At 40.0% G+C, this 22,418-nt stretch overlaps 1 protein-coding gene and 1 non-coding gene across 4 annotated transcripts in view; one reads left to right on the forward strand and one right to left on the reverse strand.

Annotated features, from left to right (window-relative positions):
• LRBA (LPS responsive beige-like anchor protein) overlaps nucleotides 1–11,103 on the reverse strand; it is a 372,868-nt gene extending 361,765 nt beyond the window's left edge. For all 3 annotated transcript variants that reach the window (XM_040699152.2, XM_040699153.2, XM_015276673.4), the window contains exons 1-2: nucleotides 10,879–11,103; nucleotides 10,284–10,610 (exon numbers count right to left, since the gene is read on the reverse strand). In XM_040699152.2, coding sequence (XP_040555086.1) covers nucleotides 10,284–10,499 — 216 coding nt within the window. In that variant the 5' untranslated portion in view covers nucleotides 10,500–10,610; nucleotides 10,879–11,103. The remainder of the gene's footprint in view (nucleotides 1–10,283; nucleotides 10,611–10,878) is intronic.
• On the forward strand, nucleotides 11,009–21,037 carry LOC121110555. Its single transcript, XR_005859153.2, has 3 exons — nucleotides 11,009–12,140; nucleotides 13,547–13,607; nucleotides 15,010–21,037. It is a non-coding gene; the product is annotated as an uncharacterized LOC121110555 (transcript).
• The last annotated feature ends 1,381 nt before the right edge of the window (nucleotides 21,038–22,418 follow it).

Consider the following 22,418-nt stretch of genomic DNA (forward strand, 5'->3'; position numbering starts at 1 on the left):
TAGTTTCCATTTGTTTATTTAACACTCATGCACCATTACCAACATTAGTCACTTGATTCCTGTTCTCCCCTACTCCTCACATTCTCCACCAATTGCATTTTTTTTTAAAAAAGGCTTCAACAATTCTTCTCCTGTCTCATTGTATTGTTTTGTTTTTTTTTTTTTAAATCTTACACCTATGATTCTACATAAAAATTTTCATTCTTTTTAAAATGAATACTTGATTCCAGGGTCCTTCCAAGTTGTTCATAATCCTATAAAGCAGAGATGTCCTTAGCAGCACAGTTTTAATCCTAGGAAGTGCAATCAGTATTACTGTAAGGCTACTTCAATAACAGATTACTAAAATTAAGAATTAAGTCACAGAATCAGCAGAGTTCACCTTATTCTACCAAACAGCTCACCCCTAACACCATTCCAATCATATCTGGGAAAGAAATGGCAGTAGCTACCCAAAGCTGCACATAGTTGATAGAGAAACTGATTAGCGAGAGGTTTATTTTAAGCCAACATTCACTATCCTAGATCACATAATTACATATTTCACAATCCACTAGAAGATACAACTGGTTCTCTTGCTGCTTTTTTATAAAAGAAAGTGCCCTCAAGCAGCAGTGACCATCTCACCTGTTGCTTACTGGTGCCTCCAGCCCTTCAGCATTCCCAGAAGAGACTATGATTATGTTAAAGGTCACTGTTGCACTGTTAAGAGTTACTGCTTTATAGGGCTAGCCCAAAAGAAACCGAATCATCTAAAGGTCTACACAGGGCAAATAGAACAGACTTCATTTCATTCATTTATTTCCCTAACTTGAGTCCACACCACAGAGAAGATCTGACTGCAGAGAAAAATAGAGGGGGGAGGTGGACAAAACACACTTCCACAGATCAAATGAGTTGTGACCCTGATTATGATATTTAATTGCAAAGGAAAGGTAACCCAGTAGCTACATAGTAGTGCTTTCTTAGTTGGATCAACATAAAAGATAAGATTTTTCCCTAAAAATTCCAAATCCAGCCTATCAGTCACACCAAAAGTAACCTGAATTATCTGAATTTACTGTATAACACACGTAATTTTTCAGCTAAATGTACATAGAAGACAAAAACGCCAGTAGAACTACTCATACACAGACTAGCATAAAGAGATGAGCAGCTCAAACTTGCAGAGGACTTTACAGAAGGCAATAGAGCACATCCTATTCCCACTAGCTATTCTTGTTTAAACACCATCCCAAGACAGCTATTAATCAGAAAATCATGCCTGGGACATGGCTGTTCCCAAATCCCCACTTATCACTAGACGCATATGATGCAATGGAAAGCACTGGATTTTCTTCTCCATTAATTAGTTTATATTTGGAAACTCTTTATTCTATTTGTGAAGCCTTGAAATCTGAAGCACGGTAGAAAGGCAAGCTCTTCATAAAGTACAATGAGCTTCCAGCATCAGCATAAAGCGTGCAGGACTACAGTGTCCGAAGAGAACCTGCAATTGCAACTGCTCAGGCAGCAATCATTATTTCCAGCAGTTGTGCAAGGATGACTCTCGACCGCTACGTGCTCTAGATATGGAGCAAAGAATACTGGAAACAGCAGCCTCCGCTAGCCACATGATGCATTATAAAAGCAGGTGGCTATAGTATCCTGTTTTACACAAATTAGTTAGAGCCCTCAGATTCCTGGCACATGGCCAGAGCTCCCAGATGGACAAAGTCTGAAGGTTTCCCCAGAAGAAAAAAAGAAAACGACCAAGACAGCTTCGGAACTGGCTATAACAGACTTAGTATTACACTAAAGCATAATGGGAAAATCCAAAATTAGTTAAAGCAGAAATGTAACCTAAATTAGGACATTAGTAATTAGGGCAAGCTGATACAAAAAAATCCATCATGCAAAATGTTATGAAGAGGCCAGCAAGGCCTCGAGGGGCTGGGGAAGACACTTGAATGGCAGAAAGTTAGCTAACTGTAATTAGTGATTATGAACGAGAACTATCTTCCAGATTGACCCAATTAAAATAAATAGAAGTTCTTCAAAAAGATACGCAGAAATTTAATTTACGCAGGACTGAATTTGACAGAAAAGATTCTTAAGCATTTTACACAAAGAAACACTGAAGGTGGCAAATAGCTATTTCACATCTAATGAATAAACTGCAGAGGTTATTTAATCCATGCAATAGATTAAAGTTTCCTCCTTAAGCTTCAGAAAGAACTTCACGACTGCGTGAAGACAGAAGTTACAAGTATTTGAAGTTAGTTACTTGCTTAGTAAGAAGAGTCAAAACAGCACACAGGGTTCAGAATGACCACAGTTTCCCCCATATAAGAAACACGGGGTGAATGAAACCGCAGAGAAAGCTCATCTTTATCTTCCATCAGACTTGAAATCTAAACACACAAACACATATGGTGGTTTCCAGAAGGCCGGATCCTCAGGAAGCTGAACGTACAATTGATTAACCCAAAGTCAGTACGGAACATCATACCAACCCGACACTGCCTTAAAAGAACTGTGCAACTTCCCTTGTTTTCCTCAACCCCCAACTTTAGTCCAATTCAGCCTCTTCATAAAACTGCTTTTTAACCAAATCTGCAGACTTTGGTTCATTCCTCTCATAATCTTTCAAAATACAGGAATAATTATCTATTTTTATCTCTCTCTGTATCGTCCAACCTTTGCAGCAACCTTGACACGCCATCCACCTATTTCCCTGATGCTTTTGACTAATTTCATTCTACTCCTTAATCCGAAAATGCTGTTCCTGAGCCAGTCCATATGGCCACTACTTTACCATGCTATCCGCACTACTGGGTCAGGCCAACAGTCCATCTAGCCCAGCTTCCCTGACAAACGTGATAGAAATATTACGTAGAGAGAGAGAAGCAATCGCACAGTGAATACAGAACCCTCTCTCCATTCTTAATGGATATCAACTAGAAAAAAAACTGTCACCAAACTGATGCATCACCATCTAGAGAGGAATACTAAAGCATGCTATGAATGCATTTTAAGCAGGCTCACTTGCGAAATGAACTGCTAAAAACTTCTATTAAATATTATTAAGACAAGATTTATATGAACACTTGGTTCTGCTTTGCCTTCTCGGCTTTATCTTGGGTTTGCACAGAACTTACTGATGCCAGCACTTACATAAAACAGACTACACATAGTTTACAGGCTTTCGCTAATGTCTGAAACTTCAGATTGGCCATGAGAGGCTATAAAAATTAGCTAGTGAGAGGAAAAGCAAAAAAAAAAAAAAAAAAAAAAAAAAAAACTTCAGTATTTTCCTACATGGCCTTAATAATTTGACCTCGATATTTTCTCCTACAGGGTGTTTTACATCGCAGTCGCAGAGTTGACATGATACCACAGCCGAGTACAAATCAGCTCTTCTTCAGAGCTCAGATCATTTTCTTCCCAGCTCCACAGCTTCAACATGTCTACATTGAGACTTTTGTTATCAGCTCACTCCACATTCCTTGCATTTCTCAATTAACCACAAAAGTTCCTGAAATACCTACACTTAATAAGCAGGATGATGTTTCCATTTCCACTGACTAAGTTATTTCTCCCCGAAATACACACGCACAAAAAAAGACCTCAGATCAATATTAAGTGTACCCATAAATACTCAATATATTTTAGTAAGATGGAGGTTTGTAATCCTTAAGTAAAGGACAAGCATACCCTCAATGCTCAATTACCCTTGAACTGGGTAAAGTCTGGTGAAAAACAGCTCTCATCCTCATTTACGTAGCCAAAACTACTAAAATTATCCTTGAGTTTTATTGGATCATCAAATTAGATGCCTTCAAAAGCACAAAGATGACTTGGAATCAAGTAGTCTATCAAAACTCATTCATCAAACTGAGCATTAGCCACCCATTATGAACGGGACGAGAAGTAACTTTATAAAATAATTTTACTACTTAAGACCTATTTGGAAGCAGTACAGATCCACTCATTTACACACACACACAAAATGAAAAACTACAAACTGTTCATTATCTTTATTGATGACCTGGACAAGGGGATTGGATGCACTCTCAGTAAGTTTGCAGATGACATCGAGCTGGGAGGCAGTTTTGACCTGCCTGGGGATAGAAAGGCCCTGCAGCAGGATCTGGACAGGCTGGATCGCTGGGCTGAGGCCAATGGGATGAAGTTCAACAAGCCCAACAGCTGGGTCCTGCACTTTGGCCACAACAACGCAAGCAATACCACAGACTTGGGGCAGAGTGGCTGGAAGACTGTATGGAAGAAACAGACCTCGGGGGTGTTAGTTGATACTCAGCTAAACATGAGCCAGCAGTGTGCCCAGACGGCCAAGAAGGCCAAAGGCATCCTGGCTTGTACCAGAAACAGTGCTACCAGCAGGAACAGGGAGTTGACTGGCTAGTGATACAGTGATACAGCTAGAGGGAATGGCCTCAAGTTGTGCCAGGAGAGACTCAAATTGGATGTTAGGAGAAATTTCTTCTCCAAGAGAGCAGTCAGACCCTAGAGCAGGCTGCCCAGGGAGGTGCTTGAGTCACCGCCCCTGGAGGTGCTCAAGAAATGTTTAGATGTTGCACTAAGAAACATGGTCTACCAGGGAAATGTTGGTGGTCAGTGGACTGTTGGACTGCATAATCTTGGAAGTCTTTTCTAACCTTGGTGATCCTATGATTACTAAGAAAGCTGACTGTCCATTTTACTATGATAAAAAGAAAGAAGAAACTACCAGCTTGACCCAGTTCGAACCACAGATTTACCTTATCATCTATACTGTAAAATGGACAGAAGCGACTGAACTAGGATAACTGTAGCCAGAGGTATACTTTCTGGGAACCTAGGGAAGACAGAACATATTAAGAAATGCTCTTTGGCTTCTCTCACATGTCACCAGTGTTGTTTAGATAGAAAATAAACCCAAACACTTTCTAAAACACGCACCAAGGCAGGCAAAACAATGTTCTGAAAACATTCGTGACACATTTTTTACTACTGTAATGCATTTAGTTCTATCAGCATTAGCTTAGTATTTTTCTCTAGAAGAAAATGCCCACAGTAAGTCTTGGTGATGAAAGATTAAAAAAAAGAATTTATTTCATAAAATCCATTATATTAGTGTTTCAGAAGCATTCGTATCAGATTAGAAACCTGCTGTATCAGCAGGTGAAGTAATTAGCTTTCAGTATGAATAATGATAAAGAGAGGTTACAGTACAGAGAATACAACAGTGGAGAAATGATAAAAAGCAGCAGGAGGCACATCAGCAATAGGAAAATAAGTGGTAGTCCCAACATTTATCTACAATTTGTTCCAGAAAGCAAGCCATGTGCTGCTAGGGAGGAAAGTTCCTGTAAAAAATTAAAAAAAAAGAGAGAGAGTAATTGCTCAGAATTTTTTAAAAAAGCTTCAAGTTTATTTTTGTTTGTAGTTTTACTTAATGGCACATGTGAGAGAGGTGAAAAAATGATGTTTATAAAATCGCTCTACTCTTTGCTCTTCAGGTTCAGTTACTTTTTAATCATCTTTGGATGAAAACAAAAATTGTTATTCGTACTTTCTCTCTGGGGGAATCTTGGTGAGGACCTCATAATCCACAAACAGAATTGGAAGCAACAGCACGTGATCCTCATGGAAAAAAGGGACAAAATCTTAAAAGCCTCCTTTGCAACACAGCCTGGGGGGTGGGAGAAAAATCTATAATCAAATCAAATAGCAGAATCAATATCATAATTAATAGAACAATTAAAAGCACTAAAGCTTATTTTAAAAAGATAGCTTCAAGCAAGGCACGGCATTTACGTAGAGAAGGGCAGGAAGCCTAAAATGTCTACTGTACAGAGATATCAGATAACTTGAGACACAAGCAAATTCTGACATGAAGTCCTCAAACTGAATTACACACCAACATCCAACATTACACACCAACAGAAAGGCAATAGTTGTACAGTCTTCTGCTTGAAGCACAGCTGAATTTGCTGGAATATCCATTTCCTTCTGCAAGTTCAATAGAGTAGCTAACTGCCGCACACACACCCCACTCATTATGAACAAAGCACTTGCCAGTGAGCCTTTTACCTGCTGCGGTGGCCTAAGTTTTATATACAAACAAGAAATTTACAACAATAACTGGGAAACAGCATGACATTGACATATGATACAAGAGAAGCCTGCTGAGAATGGAGCTGAGCAGAAGCTGTAGCCACAGTTTTAACCTACAAGAATTTTAGCCTAGAAAATCTTGTATTGCAAAGATCTGTATTTCCAGCATAGGCTGTATGGCCTTCACAACAGATTCAGAAAATACATCTCCTAACTTGAAATCCTCAGATCCTAAAGATCTCCTATGACACCAGGAACACAGAACTTGTAAAGAAGCTTTGCCAACTGCTGAATTATTTTTCTACTCTTTCTGAAAAATTCTTCAATAGCAGCAGTGTCTTTCTACAACGCTTTTTTACTACAAAAAACACACTGTTATTTTAAGATTGTAACACATTTCAGCGTAAATCATTTATTTTCCCATTCTACCATCTTATCCTATTAGGAGTTTTTTGGGTTTTTTTAAATCTTAATAATCAAAAGGAGAGAGGAGGGAAAAAAAAACCATAAGAGGTCGTGGTCAACTTAATCTAACTTAAAATGAAAGGGCGGTGTACGTGATTATTAAGGAAGTATATACATCATTTAGCCTACTGCCTTTCAGAAAGATAAGAGAACAAATTACCGCGTGAACAAGAACATATCCCCAAAGTTTATCAGAGAATAAAAGACTTCCTGAAGCTCAGCATCTTCCTCCTCAGTTTTAAGAAGTGCTGAAATACACAAAGCCGCACATAAGGTGGGCTGGAAAATGAGGTTCTCCGAGAACACTGACCAATGCAAAGCAGTTGAGTTTGAAAATTTCTGAGAGTAACATTGTCCAAAGAGAATAAAATGAAACTAGATTTTTGATACATGATAGATGCAAGCTCCCAAAGTATTCTGCTACACAGCTAAACAGAGAAATTGCTATAGCTGTCTCTCAGCTCCAAGATTCAACATTGCTGGACTGAATGAGTTATTTGCTCCAGTAATCAGGACAACAGGAGCTTAAATTTCTTTAATAAGCAGCAAGTCAATTACTGTGCACTTCAAATTCTTGACCTTTCGAGTCTTTCACGTGTAAAGCATGACCATCTCTTAAATCCTCAAGATAAAGAACATCAAGACAGTACCTTACACTTCTCCTGACTCTATCCAAAACTAAGAAATTCACCATAACCTGCAGGTGCTACAGTAAGCTTGCAGAACAATTTTGAGTAACATGCCTGCTCAAGTAGTTAAAAAAAAGTATATATAGGTCAGCTAACCCTCCTTTCCAAAAGAAATGTTTTACCTGACAGAGTGGTTTTGCTATGAAGAGTAAGCATCCAGTCACACCTTTCAACAAAGATGTGCTCAACCCTCCCTTCAGTTTGGTCTAAAGATCACATTGTTTTTGTGATCAAAAAAAAAATCCCCCAGATGCTGTTAAGCATCCTCCTTGCAAAGAACAAGAAGCAAGCAAGCTGATTTCTGCTAACACTGCTGAGATAGTGCAGTTATGAGTCACCAGACTGAAAGAAACTCACTAGGAGGGGATATTTAGGGCTTAACCCCGCTATCAGTGACAGAACACAGCATGATTTTCATACCCACCCACTGAACCTGCACACCCATGAGAAGTTCACTTCAAAAGCTATTGGGAAACAGATTGTTTTAGAAGCCATAGCCTAGAATCACTTTTTCCACAGAGGGATCTTTTCTGCACACATACACAGAAAACACACCATTGCCAATACTTCACATGCCTCGGTTTCTGATAAGTGTGATTTTTAACAGGAAATCACAGTTAATAACTGAACAGAGGCAGAACTCAATGCCAGATGGATAAGTATTTTGTACAGAGACACTGATGCTTCAGCTTTTCCATGTTCTATACCACACTCACATTCAAGAAAGCAAAAATCTTAAAAGTTTTTGCTAGATAAATGGGTAAAAAAACTATCAAAAAACAGATATTTGCTGTATTAAAAACTGAGTTCTTTGCCTACTTTTTTGTTTTGGTTTGGTTTTTTTTGTATTCCAGTTTCATTCAAGCCCCAAAATACTTAGAGATCCTCTCCCTCCAGATCAGGAGCTACATAATTTTCCTTAGACTCGGGAAAATTGCAGGACATGCTTTTTCTTATAATACCCCCCCAAAAAAACTTACATTGCATTCACACATAATTCAAGTAATGAACCAAAATTATTTGTTAAAGTTTAGCTTATTACATTATCAAATTATATGTTGTTTCATGACCGGTATCAACTGACTAGTTCTGCTTCAATAGTAAGAAGGGGTGCAAAGGCCTGAACTTCAGCCTCCCACATCGAAGGCAGGTGTGCTGGAATGCTTGGGGAATCTTCTTGGAGAGGTCAGAGATGCTGTGTCACTTTGTCAAAGTAAAAAGACAGTTCCAAGAATCTTCAAAGTCAGAAACTCTTCCCAGCTTCTAACCGGGAAAAGATCCATCAGAATCACAGAATGGCCTGGGTTGAAAAGGACCACAGTGATCATCGAGTTTCAACCCCCCTGCTATGTGCAGGGTCGCCAACCAGCAGACCAGGCTGCCCAGAGCCACATCCAGCCTGGCCTTGAATGCCTCCAGGGATGGGGCATCCACAACCTCCTCGGGCAACCTGTTCCAGTGCGTCACCACCCTCTGAGTGAACAACTTCCTTTCAAAACTAAAATCAAAGATTCTCTGAATTAAGAGAGATTCAAAGATTATCCTTAATTTTTGCCCCAAAACAGAACAGAAAAGGAATCTCAGAATAAATAAGCTTTTTTACACTTTGACTATCTTCCCCAACCTCTTTTCACTGCTGTAAAAAATACACTTCCTTCCTACAAGTGCACTTTGTCAAAAAGGCGTGCCAGATAAAGTAAAAAAAATTAAATACCCCCATGAAAAATGTCTGCCTACTCGGACACGTGTCCTAAATCAAACTATTTCCCAAAATTTCCTTTTGAACCCTCCATGCATATATCTGAGCACTGGGTTTTATTAAACAGAATTGTCTAGTGCACTCAGCAGCTTCAATCACCTTCTCCAGAGTGAAGCAACCACCTAACAGGTGCCCTACGGTTCATTTTTGCCCATACTGCAATTGCTCTGCATCGTGACTTTCAACCAAAGAAATCTGTAAGTATGAAATAGTCTAAAAAATAAACATTCATCATAATTGAAGATACCATAAACAGTCAACAGAGCACACGCAGGCTTATTTACATATAAGCTGCAAAATGCTACTAATTGTGTAACAGAAAACCAAACTGCATTTAGAAACCTGCACGTCTTTTGCACCGACCTTCCTTCTACCACACTTTACGCAATTACACGGTCTCACTTCCTGGTTTTGTCAGAAGCCACACTTTTTTTAAAGCCAAAGGTGCTCACTAAAAGCAAGAAGGAGGAACGAGGGGTTTTTTTGACAATTCTGATGAATGAAGCATCTCTTTGAACATGAAAGACAATTTCTACTAACATTTGGTCTCCTGAAGTAGACGCTCTTTAACTACCAGCCTAACAGTTTAACACAAGGCCCAAGGAGCTTAGCAGTATGTATTTTATTCACATTTTTTACAAGATGTATCCCCAGCTTCTAGCCAGATTTATTAATAAGTATTAAAACTGCTCACACTGTATTAGAAAACAGCACCTAACTACTTCATTCATTACAAAATGAAGACACTGAGTTCAAGTTTTATTTTCCCCAGCAAACAAAGTAAAGCACATAAATGAGTTGCTTCCTTCCCCACTTCCTAGTAGACAGAACATCCGAGTTCAAAGCCAACAGAAAGCAGAAAAGGGCATAAACACCTTCGTGGGAAGAGTTGCTGGTGGCTGAAGGCAGCCATGTGTGTTTTGATGGCAGCTGAGTGACTGACCAACATTTAACTTTCTCATTGAGCACACCTGTTGGAGGGTTAAACACTGCAATGCACCTCTCAGCTCCAGTTAAGGCGACACTTTCTTTGAGGCAAAACAAGGCGAATGTTTGGAGCTATTTCAAGTTTAAATGCACGTGTAGGAATTCATCTGCCTCATCTTTAACTTTTTGGTGTCATAAAAGGAAGCTCGCTGGAACCTACTATGCCAAAAGTGTAAATATGCAGATATTAAAAGACAGAAAAATAACAACAAAATACACGGGACCCTTCTACACACAGATGCAGTTCTTTTCACTCACACCCAAAAAGGCGGCCAACTTACCAGGTTGAATATCGTATCCACGATGTCTCTGTTCGACACCTCACCAACCTCCACCAGCCCTGCCAGCACGGCAAACTTCATCCTGATGCCTCGGATGGGGACCCCTGGATTCAGAGGCTGCAGCACGCTTCCCCCTTCGGCGGCGTTTCCTTCCTTCCCCGCTCCTCCTCCGCCATCACCTGTTGGCTGCACAACTTGTTTGCCGTCGCTCGCCATGGCCGGTGCCCTCCGTGCGGCGGAGCGGGAGGAAGACGCAGCTCGGGCCGGGGAAGGCTGTCCGGCCCCGCTCTCCTCACAGGAGGCGGCTGTCAGCGGCGGTAGCTCAGCCTGAAGGACGACCGAGACGTCGGTGAGGTCGCCGAGGGCAAAGCGCTCGCCCTGAGCCCCCCCTCGCGCGGGGTCCCCGCCCCGCGCGGACGGCGGTAGACGCGCCTCTCTCCGCGGAAGCGTCCCCGCGCGGTGCGAGCCGCTCCGTGCGGGGTTTCGGTTTTTATTTTTAAGGGGAGGACGCCCGCGCTATCCGCCCGGCTCCGCGCCCGCCCCCGCCCCTCGGCCGGCGCGCACAGGTGCGCCCGCGCACCAAGTTCGCACTCACCGCTGCGCCCGCGGAGGGGGCGCGGGCTGCCCGGCTCCGACGCGGAGGGGTACTGAGGCGGCGGCGCCGCGCGCCTCTCACGGCGGCCGCGGAGCACCGCCCGCCGCTCTCCCCGGAAGGCTGCCGAAGTTTCAGCCGCCGCCGCCTCACGCCGCGCTCTCAATTAGCCCCATCGTTTCCTGCCGACGCTACCGCTGTCTGCCGCCATGACAGCACCCGGCCGCCGGAGCGCCGCCGGCCGAGGAGCCCTGCGCCTGCGCGGCCGTGCGCGGGCGGGGCGGGCTGCTGGCGCGCGGGGCGGGAACCGCCGGCTCGCGCACGCCCAGGTGCGCTCAGGTGCGCCAGGTGAGCGGGGGGCGCGCGCCACGTCCCGCCTCGCCGTGAGGAGAGCGCTGCGGGCGCTGCCCCCGTAGTTCTGTCAGCTCCGCGCGTGTCACCCCAGTCCGTTCCGGGCTCTATTTTGTTGTCCGTTCCTCTGACCTTTGAGCGTCTTTCACGAAGAACCGACCAGCGAGCTCTTCTTGAGTTAGCCCTGCCATGGTCAGCTTGGACCTTTTGGCCGCGTTTTTTCTTGATCGGCTTAAAGAGTTCTTCTCGTTCTCTTCAGAAATTCACGATTTCTTGTATTCTGAAGCTGTCATTCCTCTCATGTAAAACGAAGTTTTGCAGGCAAACTTGAATTCACTTCATCTCATCTAGAAATAGGAATCAAATCAAAGCAAAGTACTTCTACTAGAATCACAATACATTCATTGCCCTTTTTGGAGCCTTCTGAGGAAAAGAAAAATGCATTAAGTGGCACCAGAACCTTTCTGCTTTTTACATTAGCTTATTATTTCACAACAATGTTAACAACACAAATGTAACACACCTGTAATTAAGTTTGATCGTAGGTCACTTGATTGCTCTCACTTAAGCACTGTCAGTCTCAACACTTCAGTGGCATAAAGACATACACGGCCTATGGTGATGAACTAACTTCATCGCTAACGTTCAGCTCTGTCGAGCTCCAGGCCATGCATTACTCCTCCATGTGCCGTGCTTTTTGGTCAAGCCCATCTCCGTACAGGTGATGTGTGGGCAAATATGGCAGGGAAGGAATAGGTTGAAAAGGAAATGTCCAGTTATTCTGGGAGTCAAAATACTGACAAAGAAAAGAATTTGATTCCTGAGTATTTCAAAGCCACTTCCACAATTTTCTTCAGTAATTTTAGGATTATATTCTGTCTTCCTGGAGAGCTCCAGTGACTACAATTCTTAAGGTCTGTATGAAAACATATCTCTAACCTGAAAAATGTATATAATGTCAACTAATTCTGACAAGTTAACATTTTTTAAGTTCTTCTTAAAGCTGCTTATTTGGACATCTACACAGACTTCTAATGCATAGGTATCAGTTGAGCACTTTTAAGTTCATTGCAACATCTCTCTCAAATTTTTCTCCATCTACTTGACAATGACCACACAGCTGCTTTGCTCAGATTGCAATGCATGATACTCTATAATCACACCTAGCTCAAGGTTCCTAACCTACATGGTTTATCTTTCTTCTTCTAAATCTATCTGCTGCTGTCAGCTCTTTGAGAGGAAAGCACTGCTTTATGTGCGTATATAGTGGGTTACACAAAGGCCTTGATATCCACCATGGCAACGCTGTTATGAAAATAATTCTCTCCTTTGTAGGAAGAGCATTTGTATACACACCACTCCTGTTTGTTAAATTTGTTGTTTTGTTTCTACTGTTGGCCACAACAAAATCTGTATCAATGTATTTCTCCTTGAGGAGTGATTTTTTTTGCTTTGTTGCATAAGGATTCACCTCATGGTTGCTTGGATCCTTTCTCTTCTGCTACATTACTTTGAGATCTAGTTGTATATATTATTGAAGTGGTATTTTGAACATTAAGCAGCCAAATAAATTTCAAACAAGGTTGTCACTTTGAAATAAGTGCATAAATGCAACAACTGTAAGATGCATTAATGTACAGGCTGGATATTTCAGCTCTCTTCCAAAAAAAGAGAAATTTACCAGTGATTTCTGTCCCTGCTCTCATTGGTACCGTTAAGGAATAAGGGTGGTGAGGCACTGGAACAGGTTGCCCAAAGTGGTGGTGGAAGCTCTGTTCTTGGAGACAGTCAAGGTCAGGCTGGAGGGAGCTCTGAGCAACCTGACTGAGCTGTGTATATCCCTGTTCATTTCAGTGGAGTTGGACAAGATGGCCTCAAAGGGCGCCTTCTAACTCAAAAGATTCTATGATGATTCTTTGATTTTTCCAATGAGAATGTGGCTAGATGCACATTTCTAGTAAAATAACTCTAATAATTAGATTACATAGAGCCCTCTCTCTGTACATATTTTATGTACAACAAACCCTGGATACATGTTTGTGACATAAATTACATTCCAGCCAGAATCATGTTCACTAGAACCATTTCTTTAATGTTATAAACATAGATTCAAGTCCCAAACAGGGCAGGAAATAACCATAACAGCTGTTTCCATAATGTGACTGCCAGCACCTTTCCCAAAGAAACTCTTTAAGCAAAGCTGAAATGTGCTCTGCGTGCTAGTTCTCACAGAACAAAATAAATCTGGAATAGTTCTGAATAGGACCAGGGATACTGTATATTTTTTGCTTTCTGATCTGATATTATTTTTATTCATAAGGTATCACAGCAAGATGATAGCATCAAAGATCCTGCCTTTGGAAATCATTTCAGGGAGGCAGGTAGGACTTGCTGAAAGACTGATAGATAAATATATATTTTTTCTATGTTATATAAAAAAAAGTTGTAATTTGTTTCATTCTATGGAGGGAAAAGGAATAATTCTTCAAATCAGCAGAAATTTCTGTGCTTAGAATTCTCACTTGAATGAAACTCCAAGGAGGCAAATGGAAATAAAAGTTGTTCCTTACCATTGATATTGCACTATGCTTGGGAAAAAAAAAATTCAATGTACATCTCCCTGACTGCTCTCACACAAAATAGTACAGATAAATTATTCTGGAAAATAGCTTTCTGAGGTGACACACAGTATTTCCAATAAGCATACTATTGAAAATCGTAATTAATAACTATTAGCTATTATTCTAACTGGATGCATCATAATTAAATGCTTGAGTTAATCTCTCACTTCATTTGGAAATGCCATACTTTGTGTGTGTTGGTATTGAATTTCAAGTGGTTAGGGAAATTTTAAAAAAGACTTTGGAATTTGTTCTATTACGATGCTTGTTCAGTTCCACTTCCATGTAACTTTATTATATGATTACAGTCCTCTACAGAATGTATGTCAAAATGAAAACATTTCATAGTTACTCTCCTGTTTGAAATGCCAAGTACTAACAGAGGAGTAAGCTTTCTTCCCCCCCCCCCCCTCCCACCTTTCTTTCCATGTTTCCCTTCATTACATACAGACATTATTAGAAAGTGATGATCATCTCTAATTTGAGTTGCAGACATCTGCAGTTTCTTCCTTGGTATTTGAATTGTTTAGAACTGTAACGCTTACACTTCCAGTCTCTGTTAGACCACAGTGAGTGCGACTGGTTATACATGTGCTGTGCAGTCCTGATATTTTAATCTTAGAATTCCCTGATGCCTCTTTTTCTGCCTTCTGTCTTTCTACGAGTCATATGTAATTTCCTGAAGTTTCACCTTCCTTCTTATGAATAGAGAAATTATAATTTATATTTGAGCATTTAAACTGGCTAAGTACATATTCCCACAAGTTGGCTTTCTTTACCTGTTTTTAAGTATCCCCTGCCTCCATGGTTGGCCTTTATATCTTTAAGGTCTTCATCAGGTTACCTGCAACCAAGCAAAAGTAGAAATGAAATACTGTTTGGAAGTTTGTATGTACCTAGTGACTTGAATATGAATTCCATGTATCATATTTATTCTTATCTGTGCTGATGCAGTATCTGTTGTTAGTCTTTTTCTGTTTTCTTCTTTGTTTTAACATCATTCAGTGATACAAAATAAAGAAAGGAAAACTAATTGCTGAAATCTATCTTGATGGATTTCAGACATTTTCATCCAAATTGCATACTCCAGCAAATCCAATTTGCCAGTGAGGACAAAAGCATCGTGTTGAATTCTGACATCTTTCTATATATATTTTTAAAGATAAAGAAATGCTTCTTGCCTGGCCTCAGTTGTTAAAGACAGTGGGGGATATGCATAAGTAAGTGCATAAAAGAATATCTAAGATGGGGAATTCAGTGTAGCAGCTGAAAAGTAGATCCACTGCCAGCTCTGTTGCATCTGTTGCAAGAAAAGTGACTTTTGGCAGTTAGAGTCTGCTGGAACAAAATACTTTGCCTTTAGGCAAAAGGAAGTAATCATTTTATAACTTTTTATGACAAAATGCTCTTTGATCTTAAGCATTAAGAACTGCTTTAAAAATCCACAGCTAGAAATTAAACTCCAAATAAAAAAAAGCTGCTTATAAATACTGTTGACCTTAAACACGAGGTCCTTTCTGCTTTCACAGAACACAATACTTCAAGAGAGCAATATAATCCCAAAATAAAGATTAGCCTTGCCAAAAGAGGAAGTTTTCTTCCTGTTAGCTGTGATTCTTTTTTTTTTTCCAATATGTGTTAGAGGTTGTTCTGTTTTGTGCAGTTATTATTTTTATTCTTACTGTAGTGCATTTTTATAATGCAACTTTTAACATGGAATGTTGTCAACTTTTCTCTAGAATGGTAATAAGTTTTTTTCTCCTTTTTCTATTACATGTTCTTGATTGCTGGATTGCTACTATCATTGTTTTTAAGTAGCATGGAATTAATAGATGATGCTTAATGAGTCTCACATCGATCCTATTAGAAAATAAATTTCCATTTTCTCAGGAAATTATGGTACCACTGAGCTAAAGCAGCTGCTTTACCTTATTTCTTCTGTTCCTTTTGCTTTAGAAAGGTTCATAAGAGTGTCAGGGCAATTCCTTACAAGCTGTGACCGGAAATACCTCATCACAGGAAATGTGAACTTCTAGTAGAGTAAATGGTGAATTAACTTGTGAAACAACTAATTGTCCACTTTTTTAATGAGTATTACTTAGTTCTTTTAAGTCATATGCCCTTAGCACGTTAGCCTTCCTTCCACCCTTCCCCCCCGATCTTTTATACAAATAAAACCATATTTGTTGGTGTGAAAGCCCTCTTAAGAATCCGCTTTTCAGTACCACTGACAAAACAATGTTTATGTTTTCTGCTTTGATGGTAAAATCTACACCTGATTAGTTTGGGCAAAACTTAGACATAGACATAAAGCATTACCATATAGGAAGTAGAAGGCTCTTCCCTACAGCTGTATTCACTGAAACCTGAGTTTATACGGTGCATTTATTGGAATAGATAGCTGTATGCTTGGAGAGCGTGCTGGAGGGAATTGGCCTTGAGTCTGTGCTCAGTGCTTTGCTATGCTGGACTGCGGCTGCCTCTGAGCTTGCAAGAGCAGCTGCTCCCAGCCTAGCAGGAGCTGTAGCAACCCATTTAGTTACACCTGGCTTGTGCTGCAGCAGCATTTTTCACACACTATTCAAACTCCCCAGCCAAGCCTGGTTTTGCTGCTTAGGTGAGAGCCAAGCACAGAGCCCAAAAGAAACAAAAGACCTAGAAACAGCTCCATATTAGAGTTCTGAGAGGGATTACGAGAGGTTTTCTGCGTAAAACTCCAGTATGATCTCAGAGGATGTTTGAAAATCCCCTACAAATTACTTCTCACAGGAGCTGGATTTGGAGGCTATTTTAATACAAAACAGGAATCGATGGCAAGAAGTTGTACAGGTAGACAGACATTCCCTGCCTGAGCAGTAAAGTCAGAACAGTAAAGAATCAAGGGAATCAGTGAGTTTTAGGCAATGAATGAAAACAGAAATAAGACTGCAGCATTTACCAGGCTCTTCCAAAACACAGTTTCTTTCATTATTATCATAACAGCCTATCATAATGTACTGAGGAACATTTACTTACTTTAAGAAATCACAATAAACTAAAAGTGATGGAGGATTGTCTGGATAGATTAGCTATGGCATTTTGCTTATCAAGAGATTTACACAAACCAGACCACTTTGCAGAGCAGCTAGACTGCTGGAAGACAGTTGTTGCGGATGGTTACTGTCTTCTCCCAGATACAATCCTTTCACATAATCCTTTCCATATTAACCCCATACATCTTATCCTCACTGTATTTATGAAACCAGAGATCCGTCACTGAAGCAGTGAGAACCAACAAAAGCCAAAGAAATTTACCTACCCTTAGCTCAAATTGCTGTGAGCGTTTAGCTAACACTGGGGAAGATGAGAGCTCTGAAGAGAATCTGGAACCTAGCAGCAGGGGTTGGCTATGATATTAGAACAGGGTTAAATTTTGAATGAACTTCAGAAATTAGTTGAACAAGAGTGGATTTAAACAATCTTGAAAGCATTATGCCCATCTTGCCTTGCAACACTTGCTACACTAACATAGATTGATAAGCAGTTTTACTGACACTACTGTTGGAAATGCCAGTACAGGACACAGAGCCAATCGTGGCTATTACCTAGATGAATACCACGTGTGAAATTTGTTTTGTTTATGTTTATAAGGGGGTGAACTGTGGGACAAGTTGATTGAGTTGCATAGTGACTTAAATACATCAAATTCTCACCTCAAAGCGTCAATTATAACATTACAAGTAAAACGTAGAACAAGACACGTCTGCAGCTGGCAGCCACCTACTCACACACGTAAGAGATAAGCCGATCCATTTCTGGTAATGAAGATCAGCCACTGTTACAGAAACTATTAATTCGTCTCCCAGCAGATGAGCAAAATTTTGTCTGCGATATGGCAGCACCCAAAAGACTTGCAAAAACTCTGAGCCAAACTCTGATGCGCTGCAGACGCACTGTCACGATTGACCATCTCAAACTCTTTTTCCATTACTGTTGTCTACTGCAGAGTTTCACATAGGTTCTTAAGGATGGTGTCACTGTCCCTGAATTACAATCCTGGTAGATTCACAAAGACACTGAGGATCCAGAGGATTTTTCAAAGTTTAGTTTAGGGCTTCTCATAAGTCCTAATTTTAGATAGAAGTCTTCTAGAGGAACCGTTTCTGGGAGACTCTGGTTTTCAAATTCATGTCTGGAAGGTACAGACATATTCAGTAGGATTATTTTAATCAAAGACCTGCATCAGATGAAGGAGCTATACACTTCAGAACACTGACAAATGCCAAAGGAAATAGCAGACAGTAAAAGGAGAGGAAAAAAATAGGGGGTTAGCAATGCATGTCTTATTTTCTTCATTTCCGCTCCATTTAGGAATGGTCATTTCTCAGATGGGAGAAGAAATGAAATGGGGGAATGTTGCAGAAAAAAATCATACAGCTTTTATTATCTAACAGCTGAGTAGGCACTGGAAATCAGAGCTTCACAAGTGGTCACACATGCCAGCAGTCACACAGATTACTGCTGAGTAATATAATGGCCAGGAAAGAGCCAAGAGCTGCTACTGCAATTGTGGCTTTTAAGAATAACTTTGGATATTACACTTCTTCTCAGACTTGGCCAGAGGTCTCAGCAAGTCCTCCTTCAAGTTAACACTGTTTATATGATCCACTTCCAGATACCTCATGTATAGCAGAAAAGGTTAACAATCCAAATGCTACACCTGGGGTAAAATCATAAAATCCAAGAAAGGAAGAAAAACTTTTTAGTAGCTGATGTTGCACTAAGATTTTATTATTAAGACTCCTGCCTTTACCTTCTAATTTTTTTTAATTACTCTGTCAAATTCATCACTAATGGGTTCCCTTGATTATATAAAAAAATAGCTTTCTTCTTCATGCTTCCATTTCTTTGTTATGTTCTTATGAGCCTGCAAATCTGTAAGCACTTTTTGCCATTTGCAGCCCAAAGTGGGGAGGTCAGGATGTTTATATATCATTCTGTGTTTTAGTTTTGATTATTGCCACTTAAGCATAATTACAACATCCATCCAGTTAAAAGTTCAGTTTCACTGGAAATTGCTTTTTTTTTCAGTGAACCACTGCTAATCAAAAATGTATGAGCAATGCTTTCATAAGTAAAAAAAGGTAAAATACTCTCATAAGTAAAGTAAAATAAAAAATGGAGAGTGAACAACTTTCTGTTCTAACATGGCCATCTGTCATTTATAAAGACATCACCCCATTAACCTGTCTAATCAACTCCATTCTTTTTTCAAAGTTGGTTAAGTAAGTTTATGAGGAGACGTAGATGTTCTCTTGATTAAATCTGTTGTAAAACGGCCTCCCTGGTGTTCTGCTTTGTGTGCATTTACACATATAGAGGTAATTACACGTACATATCACTACTGTAAATTCCATGCCTGTCATATTACAGTACATGACATTTTCATTTCCTACTGGTGAAAATGAAATCCGATATTTTCTGTTCAAGCAATAATGACCAATTAGAATTTGTTATTATTAATGTTTGTCCTAAAATGCTCCAAGGCATGAGGTGGTTTCCTCCAAGGCAGTTGAATTTATAACGTGGAAAAAAGGGGTTTGAAATGTTGCTACAGCACCTTCAGCCATTCACTCTCAAGACTGGTTATTCCTGCAAAAAAAGTAGATCTCCCTGGAAAACCCACAATGTATGCAGGAATGTTACTCGGTTCGTGTTTAGAGAGCTGAAATAACTGCTTCTCCTCAGCAGAAATGTCTCAAGCCTACCTCCGACCTTTCCCTGATGTTTTGTTTTTATCTCAGGGATCAGTGCTTAATTCTCTTACAGGTGAACGTAGCGTTGCATAAGTCTGAGTTAAACAAGTTGCATTGGTTTCTTAAGTGATTTGGTCAACTGTCTTCATTGGGGGGGTATCTTCAGGGTCTTTGGATTGTACCAGGAACAGGAAAACTCGTTCAAACTCACCTGTTGAAGAACTGCCCAAAGAATGAATACAGATAACTATGCTATATATAGGAACCAGAGTAGGAAGGCTTTCATAAAATGAAGTCAACATTTATATACGTAGCTGAAATACTGAATAGGTTTTAAAAGCATTACCAGTCACTTTAGAAATTTTCAAATAAGTCATATTTGACGACCATTTTATCTACTCCAATTTCAACAAATGGGTACATATGTTTACTGCCTGATTCTTATTTAAAATGTGTTCTCAAATCTGGAGATGAGTAGATTGATGCATACGGAGATATTTTTGTAACTACCCTTCACTGGTGATGGACAGTACTCTTGTTTTTATAAGAGTACTGAGCACATGGGTTGAGACTCAAATCTCTTCACATTACACATGAAGTTCTCCTTCTACAAACTCCCCTCTGCTGGAGAGGCAGGCAAGGCAATCTACAAACATACAAATATACAAACCCACATTCCATGTAATATATGGAGACAGAAGCGGTTACAAAAGAGCAAGCACTTGGAAGCACGTCAGGACACATCACAGGTTGGAAAGCAGATGACAACTCTCGGAGTGACCCATTTGGAAGATGGCAATGGATCTGTCATTGAAGGAGGTTCAGCATCCCATGAAGGATGCTTGCAAAGAATCTATTGGGATTATTACAACTCAGTGAATGACCAGCAGATCTCTTGGCAGATCACAGAGTAATAGAAATCCATGGACAGCTTATGAAATATTCATACAAAAAATAAAGACCTGTAACCCTTTCTCAAGCACAAAGGCTGAAGAACAGAATTTTTTTCAGGCTCTGGTTGGCCACTTCTTCCTCTTGCCCAGTTCATAAGTACATGTGGCATAGTCACAGACATGAAGTGGCAAATGATTCATCTACTTTTTTTCTTGAAGAAAACTGGCACTTCAAAAAATAAGGAATAAGCTTATGTCACATTTACAGTCTGAAAGCAGCTCATATAGTATCATATGGTAGCCAGTAGTGGTAACAGAGTAGAACGAAGCAGCAAAGGCAGACTACAACCACTGAACTTCAGCTTGCTCGGGGAGCTAACAGGCAGGATCCCATGGGAGGGTGACCAGCAGGGGCCACACAGAGCTGCTCAGTCTTCTGCATAGAACCATAGAGTCATTCAGGCCAGCTGCAGGACCCTGCCTGTGTGAGTTTTGATCACCTTAACAGAAACTGTGGGTAATTTTAACTTAAACATATGAATTAAACCCAATTTAAACTTAATCCTTGCTGTTTCATTTCTGGCAGTCTCTGTTCTCAAGTAGTTGTCTGAATTCTTTTGTGTGAGCTTGTTCTTGGAGGGGCTGCCAGCTTCCAAAACAGAACTTGCATTGTCCTTACAATTTTAATGATGGAACCAATTAACAGACAGACTTCATTTAGATTACAATTGGCTTCGTAAAGAAAACTGTAGCTACCTATTATAGTGTGGGGGGAGTGTTGTTTTGCTATTATTCTTAGTTTTCTATATTTTGGCAGTTTATAAAAGTCTAAATGATATTCTGAAATTAGGGGTACTTCAAGATGTTGTTAAAAATAGTCTCATTTTGAAAAATGGTAGTTATAAACATTTTTCAAGTATTTTCTGATACCCACTCACATTAGGAGAAAAAAACCTCTGTTAGTGTAATGGAAAAGAGACAGTAAGGGAGTAGCAGTTACTTTCTACAACATTCACTGCAGTCTTTATTCAACAAGTTATATAAATGGGACTAAAAATATTTTTTTGTAGGGAAGTGGACTAGATGACTTCTTAATGGCACTTCCTGTACAATATGTCTATACTTTCTTTGTCAGGATATCACATTATTACAGACCTGAGCCCAGAGCTGAGAAGCCTTTCCTCACAAGCCCGTGCCTATTGAAGCAGACTGAGATATCTTTAATTAGAACATCCTTTTTTAGCTGACAGAGATCCAGAGGAGAATAGCTAGATTCAGAAATAAGTTTACATTTGCTGTGGTGCAGCAGCTTACCTATTTCTATGACAATGCTTCTTTTAATATACTTCCAGTAAAACAGCAATGTTATTTATCCATTTCACAGGGATTTCTCATTCTCAGCTTACAATTCTATCTTAAAAAGATAGAAAATTAAAATATTTTACTATTTAGTTGCATATCATCTCACAGTTTAAGTAGTCAGAGAACGTGAGTTGGAGTCTTGCTTAGAGAATTGAGTAAAAAGTGAAATAAGGATTTAGATTCAGCTGTAGAAACTAACTGTAAGTATCCACGCTTCCTTAAGAGGCTTGAATCCCAGTGCTGTGACAGTGTGAATGTTGTTGGGAACTGGATAGAGCATTATTCTAGTGCTAAGTCTATTTTCTCCTTTTTGAAAAGAATTTTCCACCAAGACTATGACTGCCAAATTTCCTACACTTTTTTTTTTTTACCCTCAAATATTTTACAGGTTCCCTTTTCCTCAATACAAGCTATAAAAGGGATGATTTGGCTCCGGGACCGCATATGTGCACGTTACCATGACACTTTAACAACTGGTAGTCTGAAGATCACGGTTGGGAAACCCTAATAAGAGCAAACAGCTTCGTTCTCCATTTACTGAATTCATTTAACTAACCACGTTGTAAAATTATATTGCATGC

The sequence above is a fragment of the Gallus gallus genome, chromosome 4 (genome assembly GCF_016699485.2).
Source record: "Gallus gallus isolate bGalGal1 chromosome 4, bGalGal1.mat.broiler.GRCg7b, whole genome shotgun sequence".
Lineage (NCBI taxonomy): Eukaryota > Metazoa > Chordata > Aves > Galliformes > Phasianidae > Gallus > Gallus gallus.